This window comes from Gracilinanus agilis, chromosome 4 (assembly GCF_016433145.1).
Source record: "Gracilinanus agilis isolate LMUSP501 chromosome 4, AgileGrace, whole genome shotgun sequence".
Lineage (NCBI taxonomy): Eukaryota > Metazoa > Chordata > Mammalia > Didelphimorphia > Didelphidae > Gracilinanus > Gracilinanus agilis.
The window spans coordinates 167043852-167066107 of record NC_058133.1 but is presented as its reverse complement, the minus strand read 5'-3'; the positions used below and the strand labels follow the sequence as shown (position 1 = coordinate 167066107).

The window sequence follows — 22256 nt, the reverse complement described above, 5'->3', positions numbered from 1 at the left end:
CCGGGCGGAGGGCAGCGCGAGGACGGAGCCCGGGCTCTCAGAGAGAGGGGCTTGGGGCTCCGTGGCCTTCTCTCAGCTTGTTGCCCCGCGGTCCTCTGGGCCTCCCCCTCCCGCGTAGCTCCGGGAGACCTCGGCCCGACCCCACCCGACGCTCCGGGAACCCTGACCTGTGACCCCTCCCGCGGCTAGGGGAAGATGGCAATGGCGTCGGCAGCCGCCTCGGTCTGCACGGGAGGGGAAGGAGAGGAGGACCCATCGCCCCGTGACGTGACGGCACCGTGGCCCCGCCCTTTCTCTCCCTCCTACGCCTCCTCCTGGCAGGGGCAGTGCCTCTGCTTCCCGGCTCCAGCCCATGCCCACCCCACGGGAACCCTAATTGCTAGTCCCCGACCCCTTCGGCGACGCTACGTTCATTTTCAGTAGCAAAGCTTGTCGGAGAAACATCTCCATTCGGGCTCTTGGCCAAATTGCGGAAGAACCCTTCCGCAGTGAAATCGGGAATGAAGCAGGGCAGTACAAGCGTAACGCCTCGATCCGAACCAGCCTAAAACTTCAGTGATGGGCAAAGGAAAGAGATGTTGGCATCCAAAGCCTGATGAAAGCCGCCTCCAGAACAGCTGCTGCTGGGGTCTGATCCTGGTATGCGGGAGGGAGGTTGGGCTGGGAGATGGGGAGGGAGAGCATTTCCGTGAATCAGGGAAGTGCCATCAAACAGCAGCTGCTTCAAAATGCGTTTTTTTGTGGTGACCTTCCCATAAAGGAGGGAAAGCAAGCACGCAACTCATTTCACTTCTCGGATTTCACATATATAGAATTAATTGGCCAAAGCCGAGTTGCAACTGCCCTAAGCATATTACCTCACCCTTCAACTTCCCCTCTATTTTTTGGTCATTCTAGAAGGCCAAGGCCTCAGAAGGTGAAAGTGCTGACCTAGGTGCAGCTTACATCTAGGCTATGACCTTGAAAAAGTGATTTACTGTCCCAGTGTCACAGGCAATCATCTGGGACAGAAATGCAAAGGAAGCTCCCAACACTGCTGAAATCAGATGCTCTTCATGGCACAAAACAGCAGATAGATATACTACATGGCTCTGGGAGTAACCAATCTTCATAAGGAAGTTAGTGCCAAGGTAAGGTGGCTACTGGCATTTAAAGTGGCTGCTTTCTTTTTGGCATCCCCAAGCAATCTCTTTTGGATCTGTACTGCTAAGCAAGCACGACTACATTCATACATGCAGCTTCCTAATCAGTTTCACCCCATTTTGATTCCTTTTTAGGCAGGACAAAAATAAGGGCTGGCAGCAATTTAAAAGTTTTGGTAGAATGTTAGATAGCTATTTCACACATTTAAAAATTACCTCCCCCCACCTTTTACTTACACCCTCATTTCCCCCTTCAAGTTGTTTATTTTTCCTTAAATCTGATCCATAACCTGGTTAATTGACTGCAGACACACATAATATTAGCATGTATGTGTAACACTGTTTCAATCAGCCTGCTTTTGCAAGAATGCCAGTCATTAATATTCTACCATAAACTGGTGGTAAATTTATTATACTTACCACACAGTTCCCTTCTACAACAGTTTTGCTTATTTTTGTAGAACTACAAAATGGTATTTGCTCACACTTGACACCCAGAGTAATGATCCATGAGCATGACACGTTTTCTGTGCTAGAGAATGTGAACTACAATACCAAGAAAGAAGCAAGATGCAGAATATTTATATTTATTTATAATGAAATTATGGTTCTAAATATTTACAACATATAGGAAACCAGAGAAATTTTATACAAAGCCAGCCTGCAAAGTGTTCAAGTGTGCAAAAACAACAGTCCAATATCTCAAACACTAAACTCCTGCTCTGCAGGCCAGCACCGACGTTCTTAGTGAATTCACATATCAATATTCTCAATACAAAAAAAAAGTTCTTTTGGCAAGACCTTCGTAATGCCAAGAAAAAAGAAACTAGCTGCAATTTCAGTCACTCTAAATGATTCACCATCCTAGTCAAGAGCAGTCAAGTCTCTCTACTACAGCTGCAACCAGTTCTGTGGAGACATACAATTTCCATGATGATGAGCTATGCAGTTGGGAAAAGAACCTGGTAGACTGAGAGAAGTAAAAGAACAACTTCAGATGCTCTGACCTGCTCATAGTCAAGGAGTTTCATCTGGACCAGCTGAAGAGAGGGAAAGTTTGGAGGGATGAAATAAAGTTGCAATGACTGTCTTAAGACATAAATACGCTGAAGGTGCTGGGTATGTAGATAATCCCAATAAAGATGAGGAAGTAACTTCAACTTTCCACCCAGGAACTAGTTAGATACAGGATTCTCAAGTGAGAAAACAGCATTTTTCAAAACAAAAGTAATCCAACAACGGAATATGGAAAAAAGATCTCTTAGAAGAATTAAATATTAAAAGACAGAATGTGAGTTCTCAAAATTATGTCCCCATTTAAGCTAGGATTTTGGCTGCCACTGCTTATAATCATCCATGAACAGCAGGGAAATACAAATATTATTTGTATCATGTCAGAGCTGGGGTCTTACATTTGTAAATAACATGGGGGTCAGACCACAAGCAACATTGCTACTTTTATCAAGCAAGCACATTTCATCCATTCTCAAGACATCCTCTCTCCCCTGAAATAAGCCTGTGATTCTAAACATCTTTTAATGGATGGTATGCTGCTGCAGAAATAAGAACATCTTTAAAAGAATGGAACTCCTCTGAGAGGGGACACAGCACCTCTAACTTCTGGAAACGTTAAAGATGGCTCCCCCAGCTCCACAGTCTGTTATGTGATACACATGCATTATTGCTAGAGAAGAGTCACTGATGATCAAAGATCTGCTCTGTTGTCTTCTACGGGGCCATCCAGAAAGGCATTTGTTGTTTAGCTCGATGCTGTGATGAAGGGTATTGATATCCCAAACTCCAGCCCTGTGGGAAAGTACTTGCATTTTTATGGCCTCCATGCTCCTCCTCTTCATCAGATGAATCCCCAGCATAAGCTACCAGCCCAAATCCCTTTTCCGTGGTTTTCATCTTCTTAGCTGGATAATCTAGAATAGAGAAAGGCAACCCCAACCCCCATCCCCACCAAGAAAAAAAGATAATACCATAAAATTGTTAATAAAAAAAGATGTTAATTGTAAGTGGTTAGTTGGACACCATTTTGAGGTCACAGGGTCAATGGTCACCCAAAACCGTTGAAGATCACACGAAAACAGCACCAGCATCAGCAAATGTGAATCCACCAGAACCATGTAAGAAAAGAGAAAGAAAAAGAAACACAAAAAAGAAAAAAAAGGAAAGTTAGCAAGTGAGTTTCTAAGGACTGACATTTCACCTTTTAAAGAGTTAAAAGAAAGAAGTTAAGTATAAAAGAAATGTATTTGCCTCTGTTTATTTTTAATAAGGGCACAGCATGAAAAAGTACCATATCCTATGGACCTTCTAAAGTCCAGAGCAAATGTCCTGGTATGAGAGGCAAGATCCTCAAATCAAGCAACAGTTCAGTGTTAGATCTATGAGGACATACCATTATTCGCTAGTTTTGAGAACGTTAACTCTTGGTTTCTTAAGAGCATGCAATGCTACTCTTGAATTTTGAAATTTGTTACTTAATTTAAAAATTCAATCAGTAGCCTTTTTGGTGGGTTTTAGAAATTGAAACTGATGCTATGTGCCATGTAAACTGACAATAGTCTAAGCTTTCTGGATGTACCAGTTAAAAGATAAAAGGTTAGGTGGCTACAAGCTATGTGTTTGAACATCAAGAAAAGTGTCTTATTATTCAGGATCACCCAAGTGAACATCAGATAAGAAAGCTAAAAGCTATAGCCCAGACTAAAAGAGTCTCCCACCTACACCATACTCACCATGGCTGCCTGATAAGGCCCCAGACCCATTTCTTTCATCAGATTCAGTTTTTATTCCAGTCACTGGGAAAGCTGGTGGAGGCATCAACTGCCTGTTAAAAGACAAAGAGATTTAGTACTAGCATGTGTAGGGGTGCCAATTTTTCATTTAGGGCTTCATTCTAAAGCAAGTTGAAACAATTCTTGAGAATCCAGGAGAGAAATAATAATAAATAAATAAATAATCAGGGGATCTGAGTGGCTCAGTGGATTGGAGCCAGGCCCAGAGATAGGAGGTGGAAGGTTCAAATCTGGCTTGTGACACTGGGACAAGTCACTTAACCCCAACTGCCTAGCCCTTACCACTCTTTTGCCTTGAAAACAATACATAGTATTGATTCTAAGAGGGAAGGTGGTGGTGGTTGTTATTGTTAAAGAAAAAAGTCTACAGATACTCTCTTAAACTCACTTTGACCATGAATTTCAAGCTCTTATCCATAACATCTTTTCGAAAAGAAAAAAAAAATTGCAGAGCTATTAACAAGAAATAAATTTGGTTGAATCAATTTTTTCCTCACTTGGTTCCTATCCATTCTTGGTACAATGGCTAAAATGCAGGAAATAGAAGGAAAAAAGAAGAGGCCTAGATAACCATGCCCTCAAAAGGTTACAGTTAATTGCACCTACTTCTTTCTGTGGGCTCTAAAGAAGAAAATTAATGTGTTTTCCATTACATTAGTTATAACAAATAGAAAGCTTATTTGGCTCGGATGTACTAATTTCAATTTCATAACACTGGTGCCTGTAGTAATGATCAGTGACCACTAGCAATTATCATCACCTTAGATCATGTTAACTTTTCATAGAATAATTCGGCCAACTTACCTGTCCCTCTCTCTCTCCTTGCCTGAGGAACTTGCCGGCTTCGATCCCGCACCCTCGATCTCACTCTGACTGGAGAAGCCTGTACCTAAATTAGTCATATGAATGGGTCCATGCTATGAGCAGAAAAATACAGCGGCATTAGCAAATCTACAACTGCTGTATTAGTTTAGCTCCTTAATGTAACTGTCACGTGCCCCATCTTTCAGGTAAACTGTAACTAGTCTAGTCTGAACTACATAGTTCTTTGAGATTTGACCAATTAGTAACTATCCTCAAAATAGGAATATCAACTTCTCTTCTTTAAACATAGAATGTTTTCTCTTACTTGGATTCAAATGGCGTGATTTGCACTTTTCGAGACTGGCCACAACTTAAACAGCACAACAAGCCCAGTCATACACTGTACTATTAAAAGCTAGTAATTTTTGGATACTACATTAATACAGGTCAAATTAAAATAAGCTTCTTTTCTTGGAAGTGATCAAGATCCTTTTAACGGATGGGGGAAAGGGTACCCCTGAATATCTAAGATAATATATTCCAGGTTAACATTTCTGGCAGCTTTCCTATTTGGCATCTGGAGGAAAATAGTAAATTGAAAGCCAAGCTGCAACAACAAAAAAACCCTAAACAAATTTGTAGAATATTAGATCTTATTGATGCTTATAGTGAGATAAGAATCATCATTAAACTTCCTTAGCAGTAGAACCTCTTGTACTTAAAGATAGGAAGTTGAGGCTGCTACTGAATTCCTTCCAGATTCTAGTTAAAGGAGTCTTTCTCAGAGTGGTATGCTTGGTATAACACATCATTGTGCCCTTTTTTTGACTTTAAAAAAAAAACAAAAAAAAGAGAGAGAGAGAGCAGCCCTGGGGTTGCACAATAATTCCCTCGAAAATAAAATCAAAATTTGGTTAACCAAATTATAGGTTTATCACATATTATCAAGAGGACTGCTGAAGTAGATTTGAATTGTCTCTTTAGAGGGAGAATCAAGGTAAGAAGGTAAAGTTGCCCAGAAAAGTAAGACTGGATATTTTATTTGACCTGGTATCCCAGAAGTCCAGATTCTCGTTCATCTGGTAGCTCCTCTGTGAACCTCCTCTTCTGCCCCTGGGACTGTGCTGGGAGTGGGGGCTGAGGCTGGGGACTAGTAGGCAAGGCAGTTTTGACTGGGGCAGCAGGAAGAAAAGGACCACTCATCGGACTCTGGAGGCCAGAACAAACCAAGAGGGGGAAAATGAGAGATAATGAGAATGCAAAACTGGTGAAGAGGTAAACAGAATACTTTTATGAGATATACTGATAATAAACTTTCATCTTCTCTAAGGCTCCAGTTTCCCTATATATAAAATTATAGTAAGATTATCTACCATCCTTCTTCCTTGGGCTATATGAAGTTAGAAGATAATCTAAATGTAAGTCTTTGAACTTCTGGGAAAAAAGACTTATTACAAATTCAATGTGTTGTCATTGTTCTTATTAAAAGGTAAACATTAAAATCATACCCATTCTCTATTACTAATCCAGAGGACATCAAACAATATTTTTATTTTATGACATTTATAAAACATGATAGCCCTTTCAGTCAACAACTACTGGCAATATATGGCACAAAGAAAATTACATTTCCTATTTCCAGTCACTAAAAAGTAATTCCTCTGACACTATTCTTTTAAATTATTTTAAGAGGCCAAGAGCAGCCAAGTAGCACAGTAGATAGGGTGCCAAGCCTGGAGTTGGAAGGACTTGGGTTTGAATTTGGCTTCAGACACTTCATACCTGTGTGATCTTGGGCAATTTACTAAACTCCAATTTAGCCCTTGTTGCTCTTCTGTCTTAGAATTGATACTAAGACAAAAGGTCAGGGTTTTAAAAAAAATGCCAAAAGAATTCTGGATCAAAGTTGGTAAATAAATGATCTGGGATAATCCTGAAAGACTTATGACAGAGAATGTTATCCACCTGCAGAGAAAGAACTGTTGGAGTTGGATGGATGCAGATCAAAGCAGACTATCTTCCATGTCAGTGAATTTATGGTTTTATTTTGGGGTTTTGGATATATATGAGGAATTCTGGGAAGATGGATATGTATGCGTGTGTTCTTACAACAATGACCAATATGAAAGTGTGTTCTACATGCTAGAAATAAAATTGTTTTTAAAAGTTAGCAAGTAGTTAAACCTGGATTAGGAAATACATACACAAAATGAAATTTTAGAGAATCTTTAAAATTAAGAATGGTGCCTCTTTTTAAAATAAAAAACCCTTACCTTCTGTCATAGAATCAATACTCTGTATTGGTTCCAAGGCAGAAGAGCAGTAAGGGCTAGGCAATGGGGTTTAAGTGACTTGCCCAGGGTCACACAGCTAGGAAGTGTCTGAGGTCAGATTTGAACCAAGGACCTCCCATCTCTAGGCCTGCCTCTCAATTCACTGAGCCATCTAGCTGTCCTCCCCCCATTTACTTTTTTACTTTAACAGTCACAGGGAGTTTCTTTAACATTTGGCTATACATTTCACTAGCTCAAGTATACCATTGATAAATCTCTAAGGCCATTCTTGTGAAAAGATGGAGACATGGGAACTAGTTGATAACAACTTGGCATATTCAAAACTGACTGAATGACCAGACTCAAAAAGCAGTCACTAATGGCTCAATGTCAACTTGGAAGGTGATAGTTCTCTATTGGAATCAGTCATGGATCAGTTTTGCCATGTGCTGTTGAGTATTTTTGTTGATAACTTGGATAAAGTTGTAGATACCATACTTATCAAATCTGCAGATAACAAAAAGCTGGAAGAGATAGATAATATATTGAGAATGATTCAAGTTCCACATAAAATATGATCTTCTCCAAGAAATCTTTCCTGATTTTCTTTAATGTCAGTGCCTTCCCCTTAAGATGAGCCTCAATCTATCCTGTCTCCATCTTGTTTGTATGTTATCTCCCCAATTAAGACTGTGAACTCCTTGCCTTTCTTTGTACCCCCAGGGCTTAGAACAGTACCTGGAACATAATAAGAGCTTAAAAAATGTTTTAACTTTCATCCAAATCAAAGTCAGAATTCAGAAAGAGCTTAATAGATTAGAATAGCTGGCCTAATAAAATAAGATTGCAATGCAACAGGAATATGTCAAGTATTACATCTGGGTTCAAAGAATAAACTTCACAAGTACAAGATGGAGGAGGCACAGCTAGATAGCAGTTTGTCAGAAATAGATCAGAGGGGGAGCTAAAGAGATTGCAAACTCAATGAGTCAACAGTGTGATTATAACAGCCAAGAAGGATAATGCATTCAGGCTGCATTCAGAGAGGTGGAATTTTCAGAAAGAAAGTGCTGCTCATCCCATCAATATTCTTTTCTAATCAGTACAGAGTTCTGTACTATTATGTTCAATTCTGGGAATCAGATAAAGAACTCCCAGAGAAAACCAACCAGAATGGTGAAAAGTCTGAGTCCAGATTATGAGAGAATCAGTTCAAGAAACTGGGAATGTTTAACATGTATCAGAAAACATTTGGGGAGACATGAGAGCCATCTTCAAGTAACTGAAGTTCAATAGAACAATAATGACATTTACTCTGCTTGGCCACAAAGAGCAAAATTCAGAGCCATGGGTAGAAGTCACCAAGGTAAATTCAGAATTGATATAAGGAAAAATATCCTGACTAGTAAGGGTTAATCAAACAGAATAAAATGCTGTTTTGAGGTATAGTAGATTACTTTCTCCTCACTAGAGGCATTTGAGCAAAGGCTGGATAACTCCATGTTGTAATAGATTGCTCTTTAGGGTTCAGACTAAATGGTTTTATAGTCCTGGCCAAATCTAAAGCTGTGGCCAAGATCTCATGTTCTTAATGTCATTTTGTAAATTTGCACATATGAAAATCTGAATCCAGCGCTCTTCCTTAAGAAATGTTATGAAGATGAAAAGTCCAGGGAGAAAAAAGTCCATGGTAGGAGTGGGTATGATGAGGTCCTCTCTTAATTTATGGATTTAGATATCTGTTGATCTTTTTTTCTTTTTCTTTTGGAGTGACAAAGTGATTCAGTGGCTCAGTGTGAAGGAAGAAGATATCTAATTTTATATTACAGATTATTCCTTCCTTAACTTGTGTCTCCTTCCCTCCCAAACCATACCATCTTGCACACCCTCTAGTATCCTACCTGTCCAGTGCTAGCTGGAGGCTGCACTTGTGAAATCGGGTATTGTGTTGGCACAGGTGGGACTCCAGTAGGTAACGTTGGCAAGACTCCAGGTGCCAATGAAACAGCTGGTGGCACTATGCCTGGTACTCCATAAGGAGGCTGAACTGGCTGCTGAGGAGGGGGAACAACAGGGTAACCAGACTGATAGCCATTGGATGGATAATATGGTGGTTGAGGAGGGACACTATTTATAGCAGAGGGTTGTGTATAGCCTGAGGGGGAAGAAAAAAAGTGTTTATTATCAGCTGCAGCAGAAGGAGACAATCAAGTTGAGTTACACTTATTACCTAAGAGGAAAGGAAAAAAATGAAGCAAAATGTTTTTCCAAGTTATACATCAGTGTGAGGAATGTTACTTGGGATTTAGGACACTAAGCCCTAGCCTTGGTTTTCATGCCCTATATATAGGCATTGCTTACAACAAAATGATTCATAATCTCAAAATAGCAAATTGAAATGTACATACCTGGTAAAGGTACGGCAGTGTTAATCTGATTGACAAATCTAGAGTATTCTGCATGAACCTGAGAAAGGAAAAAGGACAAATTAACAAGTGAATAAGCCTTAGATTTATAATTTATAAGTAACTTGGTCAGAGTCACAGAGATAGGAAATGTCTAAGGCCATATGTGAACCCAGGACCTCCCATTTCTAGGCCTGACTCTCTATCTAATGAGCCGCCTAATTGCCCCTAGATTTATAATTTGCTAATTAGCAAAAGCTTCTGGTAAAGGCATTTCTTTTTGAGCTAAGGCCTGTTTAATCTTCTAATTCTTAAAGAACTTGCTATGAAAATCTAAGTTTCAAATGATATGATAAATCATTAACTCAATTTAATATTTAATTTAATTTTAATATTTTCATGTTGGAGTCTTAATCTAAATTTTGACAGGATAAATGAAAAGGTATTTTTTAAATGTTTACTATGTGCCAAACAATGAGCTATGAATTTGGGATACATCAAGAAAAAGCAAGGAATTAACACTAACTGGGGGAGAAAACATACATGAGGGCTCAGCTGCCTCAGAAAGGGCAGTGCCCAGGGGCCAAGAAGACAGAGGAGAAGCCTCCAATTATGAGACCAGCTTTATGAAGCAATAGACTTCTATTTCTTGGTGACTAGAACACATCTATTTCCCAATTTACATAGCTACCTAACATTCATACATTCCACCAGACAGCAACCAGGCAATTTCAAGCTGTTAATCCCAAGCAACCTTCCCCAATCTGCCCCCTCCAAGTTTTTAAACCAGGAATGTTAATTATTTTCTTCTTGCGCCATTCCCCCTCCCTCAACCTCTATACATACACACACCTGCAAATGCCCAAGACCAGAATAAGGAAGCAGGAGAGAGTCAAAAATTAGAAAGCTGCTAGGCCTGAGGGACATCCACAAGTTCCAACATTAAGGTTCAATTTAGAATCTCAGCCTTTTAGGCTCTAAAAAGTAGCTACATAATTAACTTTGATCACCCACACTGCCTTCCTGATTGAAGGCATCAAAAGAACAACTCATCCAAGCAGCAGCTAGCTTGCAGTCACTTGTTTTATTTAGACTGTACTCTAAGCTCTACTTAGTTTGGCTTTGGGAAATATTCACAAGTGGTTGCACTCCTGAACACCCCCCCCCCAACCTTCTAGGTAGTAAGAGAACATGGGTCATCTTGGGTTAAAAACATACAACTAAAAAAACCCCAAAATGGATTACAAAAAAGATGAAACAAAAGCAGTGCTAACTTCCAAACTCCAAATAGGAAAAGGCTCATTCAGGAAGCCAGGTATGAAAACTATAACACAGACCTTGATGATTCTGGCATCCAAAGTGTATCCAGATGGAAAGCTGAGAAATGTAGACGGCAACAGGCCCTACAGGCAGAAAAAACCTCTTTTGCAAAAGTAATAAAAGAGAAAACACAACTCACTGTTTGTAAGAGATTCTCACAGAGCTTCTTGGCAGCAGCAAGGCCTTCTGGTTTGGGATGGCTACAAAGAAACAAGAGACAATCAGTAGGGGAGAAAAATAAGTAATCTAGTACACTTGTCTTTGATTTCCAGTCTACTTTCCATAATCTAAATTATCAATAGTTCAAATTCTAGGCTTAAAGATACTGTAACATAAAAATACACCCATAAGTATTTGGAGTATGTTCAATATCATGGCCATAAACATTTTTATTAGCTTTCCTCTCACAGATGCCACTTCAGCTAAACTAAAAGGGGGGAGGGGGGGAAGAGAGAAAGAATACATGCCAGGCTGTTCTAATTATCCAAGAAAATAGTCAAAATAATCAGATTCCAGAAAATTTTTTTATACTTGGGTATATCTTCTTAATTCTTTTATAGCAGGGATTCTCAACTTTTTTTTAAGTCATGGCAACTTAAGCCTATAGATCTCTTGTCATATGCTTTAAAATGCACAGAATACACAGGTTTACAAAGGAATTCAATTATATTGAAATAGCTATGAAAACAATGAAAAAACAAGTTCACAGATGCCAGATTAAGAAAACTGTTTCAGAACTACAAACTGCAGAGTTGAACATTGTAAATGGAAAAGAAGTAATGCACTACTTAAATAGCATATGTGTCTATATTGCTTAATAGTTTACAAACTATTTTTCTGCCAGTCTATTAAGTTTTACAAGGATTATTATTATTCTCATTTTACAATAAGGTTCATGAGGCACAGAATGGTTAAATGACAAGACCTCTGCCAACAAAGCTAGAAAGTTTCAGGGCTAGGACTAGAATTTAGATCATCTAATTTTAAAGCAGTAATCTTTCCAATATAACCTCTTGCTTCTTCCTAAAGTCAAGAGGGCACTGAAAACAACTCAGAGAAAGCAGGCTATCCCTTGGGTTTAAAGGTTTCCAGAGAAGATTCTTAAAACTTCTTGTAGTAAATCATAATCAACATATTCATGTCTGAGAGATTCTCATTGGCATTTTAGCTAAAAATTGCAAAATTTAGGTCTATATCTTTTGCTCAGTCTGTATCACTCCACAAAATGCTCTGAACAATAGGTAAGGATCTTACCCCCCCCCACTTCCCCCAACCCTATCCAATCATACCTAATGTAAATATACATTGGTTCAAAAGCTTCTCGGCCTGAAGCTGGCTCTATGCAGCCTGAGCCTTTGCCCCGCAGGAAGACTTTGGCGCCAGTTTCTATTTGAATGTGTTGCAAGTATGAGCAGCTAGGGCCTTCTACCTTCTCCTTGACATTAAACGTAGGTACAGCATGTTCCAGACCCACAAATAATTTGTCTTGAACATAATGCAGCTGTAGACAAAATAGAATCACATCTCAGCCCAAAAAGAATACACAAGTAAATGTTTTTCCTTGAGAAACATGTAAAAGACATTAATTCCCTCAATAAGAAATATTCCATATATGACATGACACCCAATATCCCTATGTACTGAGTTCCTTACCCACGATACAAATATGTCACAAAGTACTTAATTTATATCAAACCCCACCACATTACTCATCATTACCCACCATACACTTTGTACCAAATTACCAAGGCACCCAACAAGGGATGTTTGCTAAAGGGAGAAAACACTTAAAAGGTATGCAGGGGGACAGCCGGGTAGCTCAGTGAATTGAGAGTCAGGCCTAGAGACAGAAGGTCGTGGGTTCAGATCCGGCCTCAGACACTTCCCAGCTGTGTGACCCTGGGCAAGTCACTTGACCCCCATTGCCCACTCTTCCACCAAGGAGCCAATACACAGAAGTTAAGGGCTAAAAAAAAAAGGTATGCAGGAAGCATTGCTCAGACAGATGGCTTCTTTCATACCTTCATTAATATATGTACTGTATATATAAAATCATAGTAAATATAAACAGCCCCCCCTTCCTATAGTGAGATAGAATATAATGTTGGGTAGTACAGTCAGTCCTCTACTATTCTCGAAGTGGGACTGCTCTCTCCAACCCTTTTCTGTAGGAGGATTGTATCAGCAGAGTCTAGCTTCATCAGACTCAGCCTTCTTAGTCCTCCAGCCATTACCAAGTTCAGAAATAATCTAAATCACTAATTATACATTTGAAGAATGATTCCTTAACTGAAAGTTTCTTAACCCTCAGATGAAGGCATAAAGTACCATTAAACAATATATTGGGGGCAGCTGGGTAGCTCAGTGGATTGAGAGCCAGGCCTAGAGACGGGAGGTCCTAGGTTCAAATCCGACCTCAGACACTTCCCAGCTGTGTGACCCTGGGCAAGTCACTTGACCCCCATTGCCTACCCTTACCACTCTTCCACCTATAAGTCAATACACAGAAGTTAAGGGTTTAAAATAAGAAAAAAAAAAAAAAAGAAAGAAAGAAACAATATATTGATAACTTTGGCTTAAAAACAAATCATTAACTCTAAAATCCACCCCCTTTGAATCATTCCTGAAACAAGAAAAACAATGAAGCAAATCCAAGACATATGCATTAGACATATATACAGCATTCTACATCTTCAGTCCCTCACATCTTTACTGATGTATGCTTCATAATCAGCTTCTCAGAGCAACCATTGAAATTAATCCAAATTTCACTGTTCTTAGTGTTTTCATTTACTCTGATATTCATTCTGCATTCTGTTCAAACAAGACTTCTCATGTTTCTCTAAATTCAGCATACTCAATATTTCTTATAATGCAATAGTTTATGACATTGTCAAAATTTGTTAATCCATTTCTCAATTGATAGGCACTTATTTTGTTTCTGTTTTGTTTTTTTTGCCACCACAAAAATATTCATTGCTATGATTATTTTGGTGTAAATGGGACATTTCTTTTCATCTTTGGCCTCCTTGGAGTGTATAACCAGTAGTGGAATTGCTGGGTCAAGGGTTATTAATAATTTAGTAACTTTTCTCACAATTCCAAATTACTTTCTAAAACAGTTGTACCAATTCACAATTCCACTACCAGTATATTTTTATCTATCTTCTCACAGGCTATTCAACATTGACTACTTTGTTCTTTTCATATCTTTCCTAATCTGCTACGTTAAGAGTAATATTAGAATTGCTTCAATGTGCATTTCTCTTATTATTATTTGGAACAAATTTTCATGTATTTGCTGATAGCCTACAATTCTTTTGAAAACAGTTTCTCAACCAACAACCCCACCCCTTCCCAATCTACTTATCTTCTGAGGATCTCAATTTTTAAACAGAAATATCCTAAAATTTAACTCAAAGCTGTTTACCTAAAGATGGTCAAGTTGCATTACTTACCCCTGACTGGAATGGAGGCTTCTGACCAATAGCGGGTGACAACTGAGCAACAGGAGCAGGCTGGTGATAGACAGTAACTGTTGCTCCATTGAAAGTTGGACTGGTCCCTGTGGCAGCCTTCACAACCCCATTAGTAATTATTTCTTTGATTCGGTTCACAGCTCCTAAGAGGACACAGAAAGTAAATCTCTTAAGGAATTGAGTCAATTCAAGATCAACTCTCAACAACTCAAGGATGGATAATGCATCTTGTGCACTGTCCAAGCCTGAATTCTCTAAGAATTCAAATTTTGGAAAGTGAATAGAGGATGAAATCAGTTGTTACACAGTCTCAAAAAGCCAACTTGTACTTTAAAGTACAATAAGTACCTGCCATATTGAATGTAAAGCAAAAACTGTTACTTACTGTCCACTAACTCTCGTGTCTGGCCCTGAACATGAAGGTATAATGGACGGTCCCTAGAAAAGGGAACATAAAAAAAAAATCTTTCAAATTGAAGGAAATATATGTCAATGTTCTAATTTTAAATATGCTTAAAATTTCAAATGAGAAAACTAACTACAAATGGAAAAGATGTCAAGGTTAGGTAATTTACTTCTACTACTGGAGGCAAGAGAATGCTCAGATTAAAACAGAATATTCCAAGGATCTAAATTCACATTTCCGACATTACTTTTCAAAAACAATTCTAATTTTAGTCCTTTTCCTACATGTTGGTCCCTGATGACAAAGAGTTTAGGTCTTAAAATTACATATTACATGAACCCTGACTACATTGGTATTTGGAAGACAGTCCATAAGGATAGTGCACTAAATTGCAGACAAGATCTAATCTAAACTATTTGGCTCCAAGATTTTTTATTTTTCAATCCTTTTAAAAAATTTCTCTTTATCTTAAAATTTTCTTCATCTTTGCTTTGCCTCTGGTTCACATTTAGAAAGTTTAAAAAGTCATGAGTTTGAAAATTCCAACTGATAGTAACAGTGAGAAAAACTTATTTTGGTGTTTATTTTTAAGAGAGATAAGCAAACCACTGATGAGATGTTTCCTTTAAATGTTATTCTGGTACATTAGAACCCCTCTCCCCAATAGGGGATTAAAAGACAGGGGAAGAATCACACCATTATACACCAAGAAAACATTATCACAGAAATGGATTATTCACTATCACTACCAATATCAACAGTACAAGTTTCTACAAATGGTCCAGCCAAAGACAGTTTCCAAGTGACTTTGCCAATCTCTAAAGTCCTTGATGTGACTTGAGATTTTTCTCAAATAAAAATTGTACAAGGTCCTATTATGAAGGTAATAGTCCTAATTCAATAAGGCTGTTCTTCCAAGAATGATTATACTTTTTCTACTGAAATAAAAATCCTTTCTAGATGGATGGGAGATGATAACCATCCACCTAAAAAACTATCTAGACCAGTAAAGCACAAAACCTTTGGGCTTATATAGAAAAACAAGTTTATTTGATAGTTGGAGTAGGGAAACTGGTAGGCATGATCCTAACACTATTAAAATCTAGGCTCCATCCAACTTCTATGCACCTCAAAAGAGGATGGCCCTCTTGTCTTCTCTAGGCCCTGCCTAAAACTCCCTGCTCTTATCTAAGACCCCCAAAGCTATCTGACTATCCTACGGTGAAGACGGGATTAACTCTACCCTGCCTATTTTTAGATTCAATCACCAGAATCTTATCCACTCCACTCACATGTAAGTGGGGGAGGTCTGTAACCCACATGTGTGAAAGTAGGTGAGGAATCAGAATTGACTGACTGCCCCCTGGGTAGTCCTAAGCTGTAATTAGTACATGTAAAATGGAAGGCAGGCACAGGAAGTGACAAAAAGGAATGGTCTTTAAAAGTGGCCAGAACTTCCCGAGATGCTCTCTTTTGACTTGGACTGCACCCTGGAGGAGCTCTGGCTGAGGACCTTGGACTGCCTTCTATTTTTCCTTAGAACTACCACGTGGCTGAGTGAATAAGACTGCCTGGATTTTCTGTTGGGACTAGCCTCAGGAGAGGCCTCCCCCTCTTGGGAGAGGCTTCTTGGCTGAAGCCCTTGCTTTATTCATCACTGGGCCCTCAGCTCAAGACTGAGGCCCCTCTGGTTGAGGACTAATTAGCCCTGCCTGGGTTGCGCCAGGGGCAGGAGCAAAACACTTAACGTTAACCTTGTCCTAACCTCTTCTCATTTCTCTACTTTCACTCTTTCTCTATTTTATAAATAAATTGCTAAAAATCATTTGGAATTAATTAAATTCCTGGTGACCACCCTATTAAAGATTCAGTCCAATAATAAATTTACCCTTTTATACTACTATACTAATTAGTATGGATTACCTAAAAAAGGTTAAAGGAGGACTCACAGATGTATTGAGTCCTTACCTAAAGCCTGGGATTGTTTTTAGGGATACCCAGAGTCCCAGATGACCAAACCCTGGGTTTTACCTTAGCCAAATGGATTTCTTACAGATGGTCTCTGTGCTTCAGGGAAAAAGCAGGTCTCCTCCAAACCCAGGAATCACTTATCTTTCCACAAAATTAGGATTCCCAGTGAAAATGCCAGAGCAAAATTCCTCCTTCCCAGTTTATTCAAAGCTAGATCCAGAGTGACAGTTACTTTGCAGGAAAAACTCCCAAGATCCTTTTCTCAGAATCTTTTCCTTCCCAGGGTTTGTATCCAAATTCTCCTCCTTTCCTCTTAAAACTAATCCATACAATTTATTCTATCCTTTACTTACTTCCTACACTACATCTATCCATAGTTCACTTAAAATCTACTGCAAATCAAGAATGAATTTACTAGATTTGCTTGGCATTAGGGATACACTCTAAAGCTATGACTTCATTAGAACTATGTGCTAACCAAGATATGTAAAAATAGATTGTGTGGCAACTACATATTAGGTCTAAATTGAATAGGCCTATGCATCTCAAAACTATAACATTAACTATGATAAAAGTTGGCAGTAATGTGGATGATTAACAATAAAACAAACCCCATATTACGTATTAGCAGGTAGTCCAAAAATCATCTTTATCTACAAGAGATTTTTGTTTTGATTTCAGATTTCATCTCCTAAATTTTTTTTTCTAGGCCAATATTTTTAAAAGTTTGCAACTCTTAAGACCACATCAACTGAGAGCTGGAAGAGAAAAATCAAATGTGTCAAGTAGAAGGTAAAAGGCAGTATAGGATTAAAATTGTACAACAGATTCTCTACGATCCATATTTGTCACATGGACAGTTAGTAGCCAACTGTATTGCATATATCTTTTCTGAGATACCTAGGAGACAAGTGGTACAAAACATCTGGAATACCTAAATGGACTTTTTAAAGCAATCACTGTTAACAACTTGCTAATTAAAAAAATAAGATTATCTTTAAAATATTCCAATAAAATGGACCCAGCAGACCCAAAGAACAGTTTTATCAGTTGGTGACTCCTACTCCAACATCCTACAAACCAAGGATGAAAACATCAATTCCTACCCAGGTCCCACTTTGGCTTTCTCCTCTGCTGTCATGAACCTCCCTCGAGTGGAGACTGCAGCCCCACTCAGTCGGCTGATCTAAAAAGGACAAAGAAGCACAATGAACAAAATGGTATGTTTGTTAATTAGAGAGCCTTCAAATTGCATATGATTTTCCCCAATAGCTAAGAAACCAAGACAAATTTGACAGTTATGAATGAACGAACTATTAATTTCAAGCTTTAATTCTGAAAATTTTACATTTAACTGTGTCTTCATTATGTATCTAGATGCTTCGCTTATATATAAATTAGGAGTCAAAGAGCTCATAATTACTGCCTTAAAGATCCTCCATGGCAAAAATGTCGATTACCTCAAGGTTGCAAAAAAAGTCTCTCCCCTACTTTAAGGGTCCATTTTCCTGACTTTATCACCTTTTGCATTCTCACAATGCTATTGAGTTCTGAACTTCAAACATCTATTTTTCTCAACACGATTTCAGTCTTAACTTTGGCGACCAGAATAATAATCCTTTAGCTAAAAGGAAGTGGCAGTTAGGTGGCACAGAGAATAGAGTGCTGGGCCTAGAATCAAGAAGACTCATCTCCTGGAGTTCAAATCCAGCCTCAGGTACATACTACTTGAATGACACTGGACAAGTCACTTAACCCTGTTTGCCCCCATTTCCTCATTTATAAAATGAGCTGGAGAAGGAAATAGCAAACCATCCCAGTATCCTTGCCAAGAAAAATCCAAACTGGGTCTTGAAGTCAGACATGACTCTAAAATGACTGATCAAAAAGCTAAGGGCAAATGTCTAGATCTTTTAAATGTTTTTTAAAATCTTTCTTTTTAAAAATAACTCTATGTATTACTATTCCAAAACCAAAGTTCAACTCCACACACACCTCATCCTGAGTCTGTCCTCGTGTCAGTAAGTTCCTGCATGTAAGGGGAACATCATTGATTTCCACTTCAGCTACCACCAGGTCATCTTTGCTCTTACTGCTGACCAGGCCTTTGCCTGGAACCTGAAGCTTCAAACAGAAAGAAATCAGAAAAAAAGCAGACAGAAAAAATATTCACTGGTTTTACCCATGTCCCCCAATTTTCTTTCTTATTCCCTCATGTCCCTAAACCTTCTCATTCAATTAAAATGACCAAATATTTATTAAGCACCTACTATGTGCAAGGCAGTGGGAATACAAAGAAAAAAAATGAAACCAGTTGCTACTCTCAATCTATGTATAAATAAAAACCTTCCTTGAACAATGGAGAAATGCTTAATAAAGAAATAAAAGAGTTCCTGGATATCACCTAGCCTAACCTCTTTATTTTACAAATAGAGTCCCAACAATGTTGAAGTAAATTGTTCAAGATTAAATGGATAAGGGAATACAGTGAAAAAAATTCAGAGACTGGATTAAAGCAGACTGCCTCTGACACTAGCCAATCCCCACTGGCATGTCACTTAGCCTCTCTAGGCCAGTTTCCTTATCTGTTATAAAAAATGAATGTAATTGTTTTATGTGCCTTACAAAGATATAGTGAAGATGTTATGAGATGCATAAAATTATTTATTTAAGTAACTATATAAAATGTCAATTATTACTGTTGCAAAGCAGTGACTAAGAACTTTGACCTCTTGACTTCCAATCTATTGTTTTTATATCATATATATCCTCCCCACAGAAAATCAAGGGAGGAACAGATGTCATTTGGAGGTTTCTGCCAGACTGCTTTTAACCTTATCATGTGTGTATAGATTTCTATGACTAAAAACTGTAGAAAATTGTTCTCACCAAAGAGAATGGTGAGAGAACTGCATTATGATTGTCTGTGGCCTAATTCATCTGAGTAAGCATATAGTAAAATGTATGGAAGACTCCACCAGATAATATTCCTCAGATCAGGCCTTTATTCCAAATCCCAAAGCCATATGCACTATTTAATTTAATTTCTTAAATTAATTAAATTTAATATTTAATCCCAAAACCTTTAAACTGGATCATTCATCCTTTCAGCAACTATAATAGATACCTGTAATAATACAGCACACGACATAAAAGTAAAAGCTATACAAAGTAAAAAAACCTCAGTTCATCTTTCTCAGAATTTTAAATACTATTACTTCCTAATCATATGCCATGACTTTTAAATCCAGGAATACCTCTTTCACATTTTTGGCTGCTTCCCACCAACATCCAGCAGATTTGAGGCTAAGGTAAAATAAAACCTGACATTCTTTTGTACAACAGATAGGGTCTTAAAATTTTCTGTGTAAAGCAAAAATGTGGATCCAGCACAATCCAGTCACATTTTCTAACTAAGTTCCAGTATGATTTCAGAGAAAATGTCCATAGAAAATGTGGAGCCCAAGAAATAGTTAACATTCACTTCAAGGATCTTTCTACACTGATATGCATTTAATTCTTTGCCCCTACCATCACCACAAGTAATGAACAAATGTTCATAAAAATTAATACTAATTAAAAGCATACATGTGCTGAAATATCCAAGGAAAAAATAATTTATTTCTTAACTTTACTGGAAATTCCCACTAACTTTGTAGAAACTGAATGTTCAAAAAGTCATTTTGATTCTAATAATCTATCTGGAGCATCTGGTTCTCTGGACTTTGCTATCATGCCTTCTTACTCTGGTATGTTCCTCTGCTCCCCCTATTCCCATTGATGAGTTCCTTCAGGGACCTCCAATTTGGAGCTCCCTTTTGTGGTCATCTTCTACCAATTAAAAGGTGGCTTCCCTTTCTTTTTGCTTGGGCACTTAATATAATGACTCGCACATAGTAAACACTTTTTGTTTTGTTGCTGAAGGTACACAAACATAGGCTGGATGGCTTTTAAAATGCTGCAGGAAATTAAAGATTGCTTCAAAGAGAAGTTGGACTAAATCTCTGACATCTCTTTCAACTTGGAAGATTTCTATAATTCCACAAAATGCTCAGCAAAAATGTAAAGTACTGACATCTCTCTCTCACACACAAATACCCATTAGACTTTAAGGTAGTCATCAAGTAAAGTCTACTAAACTTTTAAGCATATACAGCACCCAAAAAACCTACATTTATTGAGAAATTGACCAAACCTATCAATCTTAGAACATATTAAAATAACATTCAAAATCAACTACTTTACTTATAATTAAGAGAAACATTTCAATAAATAAACCCTTATTATATCCTCCTTAAGAAGAGTATCAAAAGGTGAGTCTACTCTTGAAATACCTTCTCAACAGCATTTTGGGTTGGTTTAAGCTTTCCTTTCGCCATCAGCATGGCATTGATTTTGGCTGCCACAGCAGCTGCTGCATCTAAAGCTCCTGAGGGAGCAGCTGCTGATCCCCCAGGACTCCCCCCACTGTTGGGAATCTCTCCACCAGGGGCAGCAGGTGGGAGGAAGAGAAGTGGGGCTGGTGCTGGCTGGTCCCATTTACTTCGGCGCCTTAAGAAAGGAAATAAAAATGTCAACCTGCTGAAAGCCCTGGATGCCCTTCTTCTACCTCCACAATTTCAGCTCCCTATTCCTCCTTCACTCCCTCCTGATAACCTGTCATACAATAAATGTCCTCTTTGATCCTTACCTGGGATAATACAACAGGTATATTTTATAACTCTCTCTGACCCAGTCTGGAAATGCAGTAGCCAACTCACAGGCTAATCACAATATTGATATACATGTAAACTAACCTATATTCCCATTTTTTTCTACCTCTCCCAGTTAGCCCCTCCTTAGGGGGTTCATTATATTAGTGCCTAACTTGGTTTAGACATCCAATTGGTTTTAGCCCTACTTCTACCAAGAATTCAAGTTATCAACCAACCTCAGCCTTCCCAGCTGCATAGACTACAGGTATGTGCCCCCCTCCCCACCATACTCTGTGTTTCTATTTGTGTAACCTGCTTTGACCTTTTCTGACAATTAGGCAAATATAAGCAGTGCATGTTATTAGGTTTGACACATTAAAGCTCAAGGAATCAGTCGTGCCCCACAAAGCTATCAAACAAACTGGGGAAGGGGAGCCCTGTGAGGAAGAAGGACGTAGCACTAGATTTGAAGTCATTCAGACCTAGCTTAAAAACCGGTTTTGCTATTTATTAGATCTATGACCTTAAGCGAGTAATTTCTCTTCTCATCCCCAACACAAGGGAATAGATGAATTCATAAGCTCTATTCTAGTGCTAAAACTTCAGGTCCACTGTTCTCTTGCACTAACACATGTTCTAAAACATTACAGTTATTCTTCAAAATTCGGTGACAAATTCCCTAACTTATTTGGCGTCTATGTGCAAGTCCCTTTCCTCTACCCTAGGATCTCAAGCCCCTTTAACTGCCCCCGCCCCAGCAGTCCTGTCACCTTCCCCCTCGGTCAGCTCCGCCTCTTTCCCCGATTGGTTGTCCAGCCTCCTTCTCCTCAGGCTCCCCAACCCCCAGCTATCTCCCCAAAGCTCCACCTCCCGCTTTGTCCCACACGCCTCAGCCGCCCCTCCACCCCTTCTCAGTGACCCACCCCCCCCCCCCCCCCCCCCCCCCCCCCCCCCC

At 38.8% G+C, this 22256-nt stretch overlaps 1 protein-coding gene and 1 non-coding gene across 4 annotated transcripts in view; both read right to left on the bottom strand.

The window, feature by feature from the left end:
* Positions 1-1713: 1713 nt before the first annotated feature.
* The window catches only part of KHDC4 (KH domain containing 4, pre-mRNA splicing factor), a 25679-nt gene continuing 5136 nt past the window's right edge, over positions 1714-22256 (bottom strand). Inside the window, exons 2-15 of one of the 3 annotated variants that reach the window (XR_006506166.1) lie at positions 20942-21158; positions 18603-18731; positions 17714-17793; positions 14616-14668; positions 14210-14373; positions 12041-12252; positions 10891-10951; positions 9435-9492; positions 8928-9181; positions 5801-5962; positions 4754-4866; positions 3890-3981; positions 2150-3070; positions 1714-2051 (exon numbers count right to left, since the gene is read on the bottom strand). Coding sequence is in view for 2 of the 3 variants with exons in the window: in XM_044677064.1 (XP_044532999.1) it covers positions 2871-3070; positions 3890-3981; positions 4754-4866; positions 5801-5962; positions 8928-9181; positions 9435-9492; positions 10891-10951; positions 12041-12252; positions 14210-14373; positions 14616-14668; positions 17714-17793; positions 18603-18731; positions 20942-21158 (1795 nt within the window). In the remaining variant the exon portion in view is untranslated. Of the gene's footprint in view, positions 3071-3889; positions 3982-4753; positions 4867-5800; positions 5963-8927; positions 9182-9434; positions 9493-10890; positions 10952-12040; positions 12253-14209; positions 14374-14615; positions 14669-17713; positions 17794-18602; positions 18732-20941; positions 21159-22256 lie in introns of those variants that run through there. The other 2 variants (XM_044677064.1, XM_044677065.1) reach the window with 2 other exon arrangements.
* On the bottom strand, positions 12851-12979 carry LOC123248236. Its single transcript, XR_006506306.1, has one exon.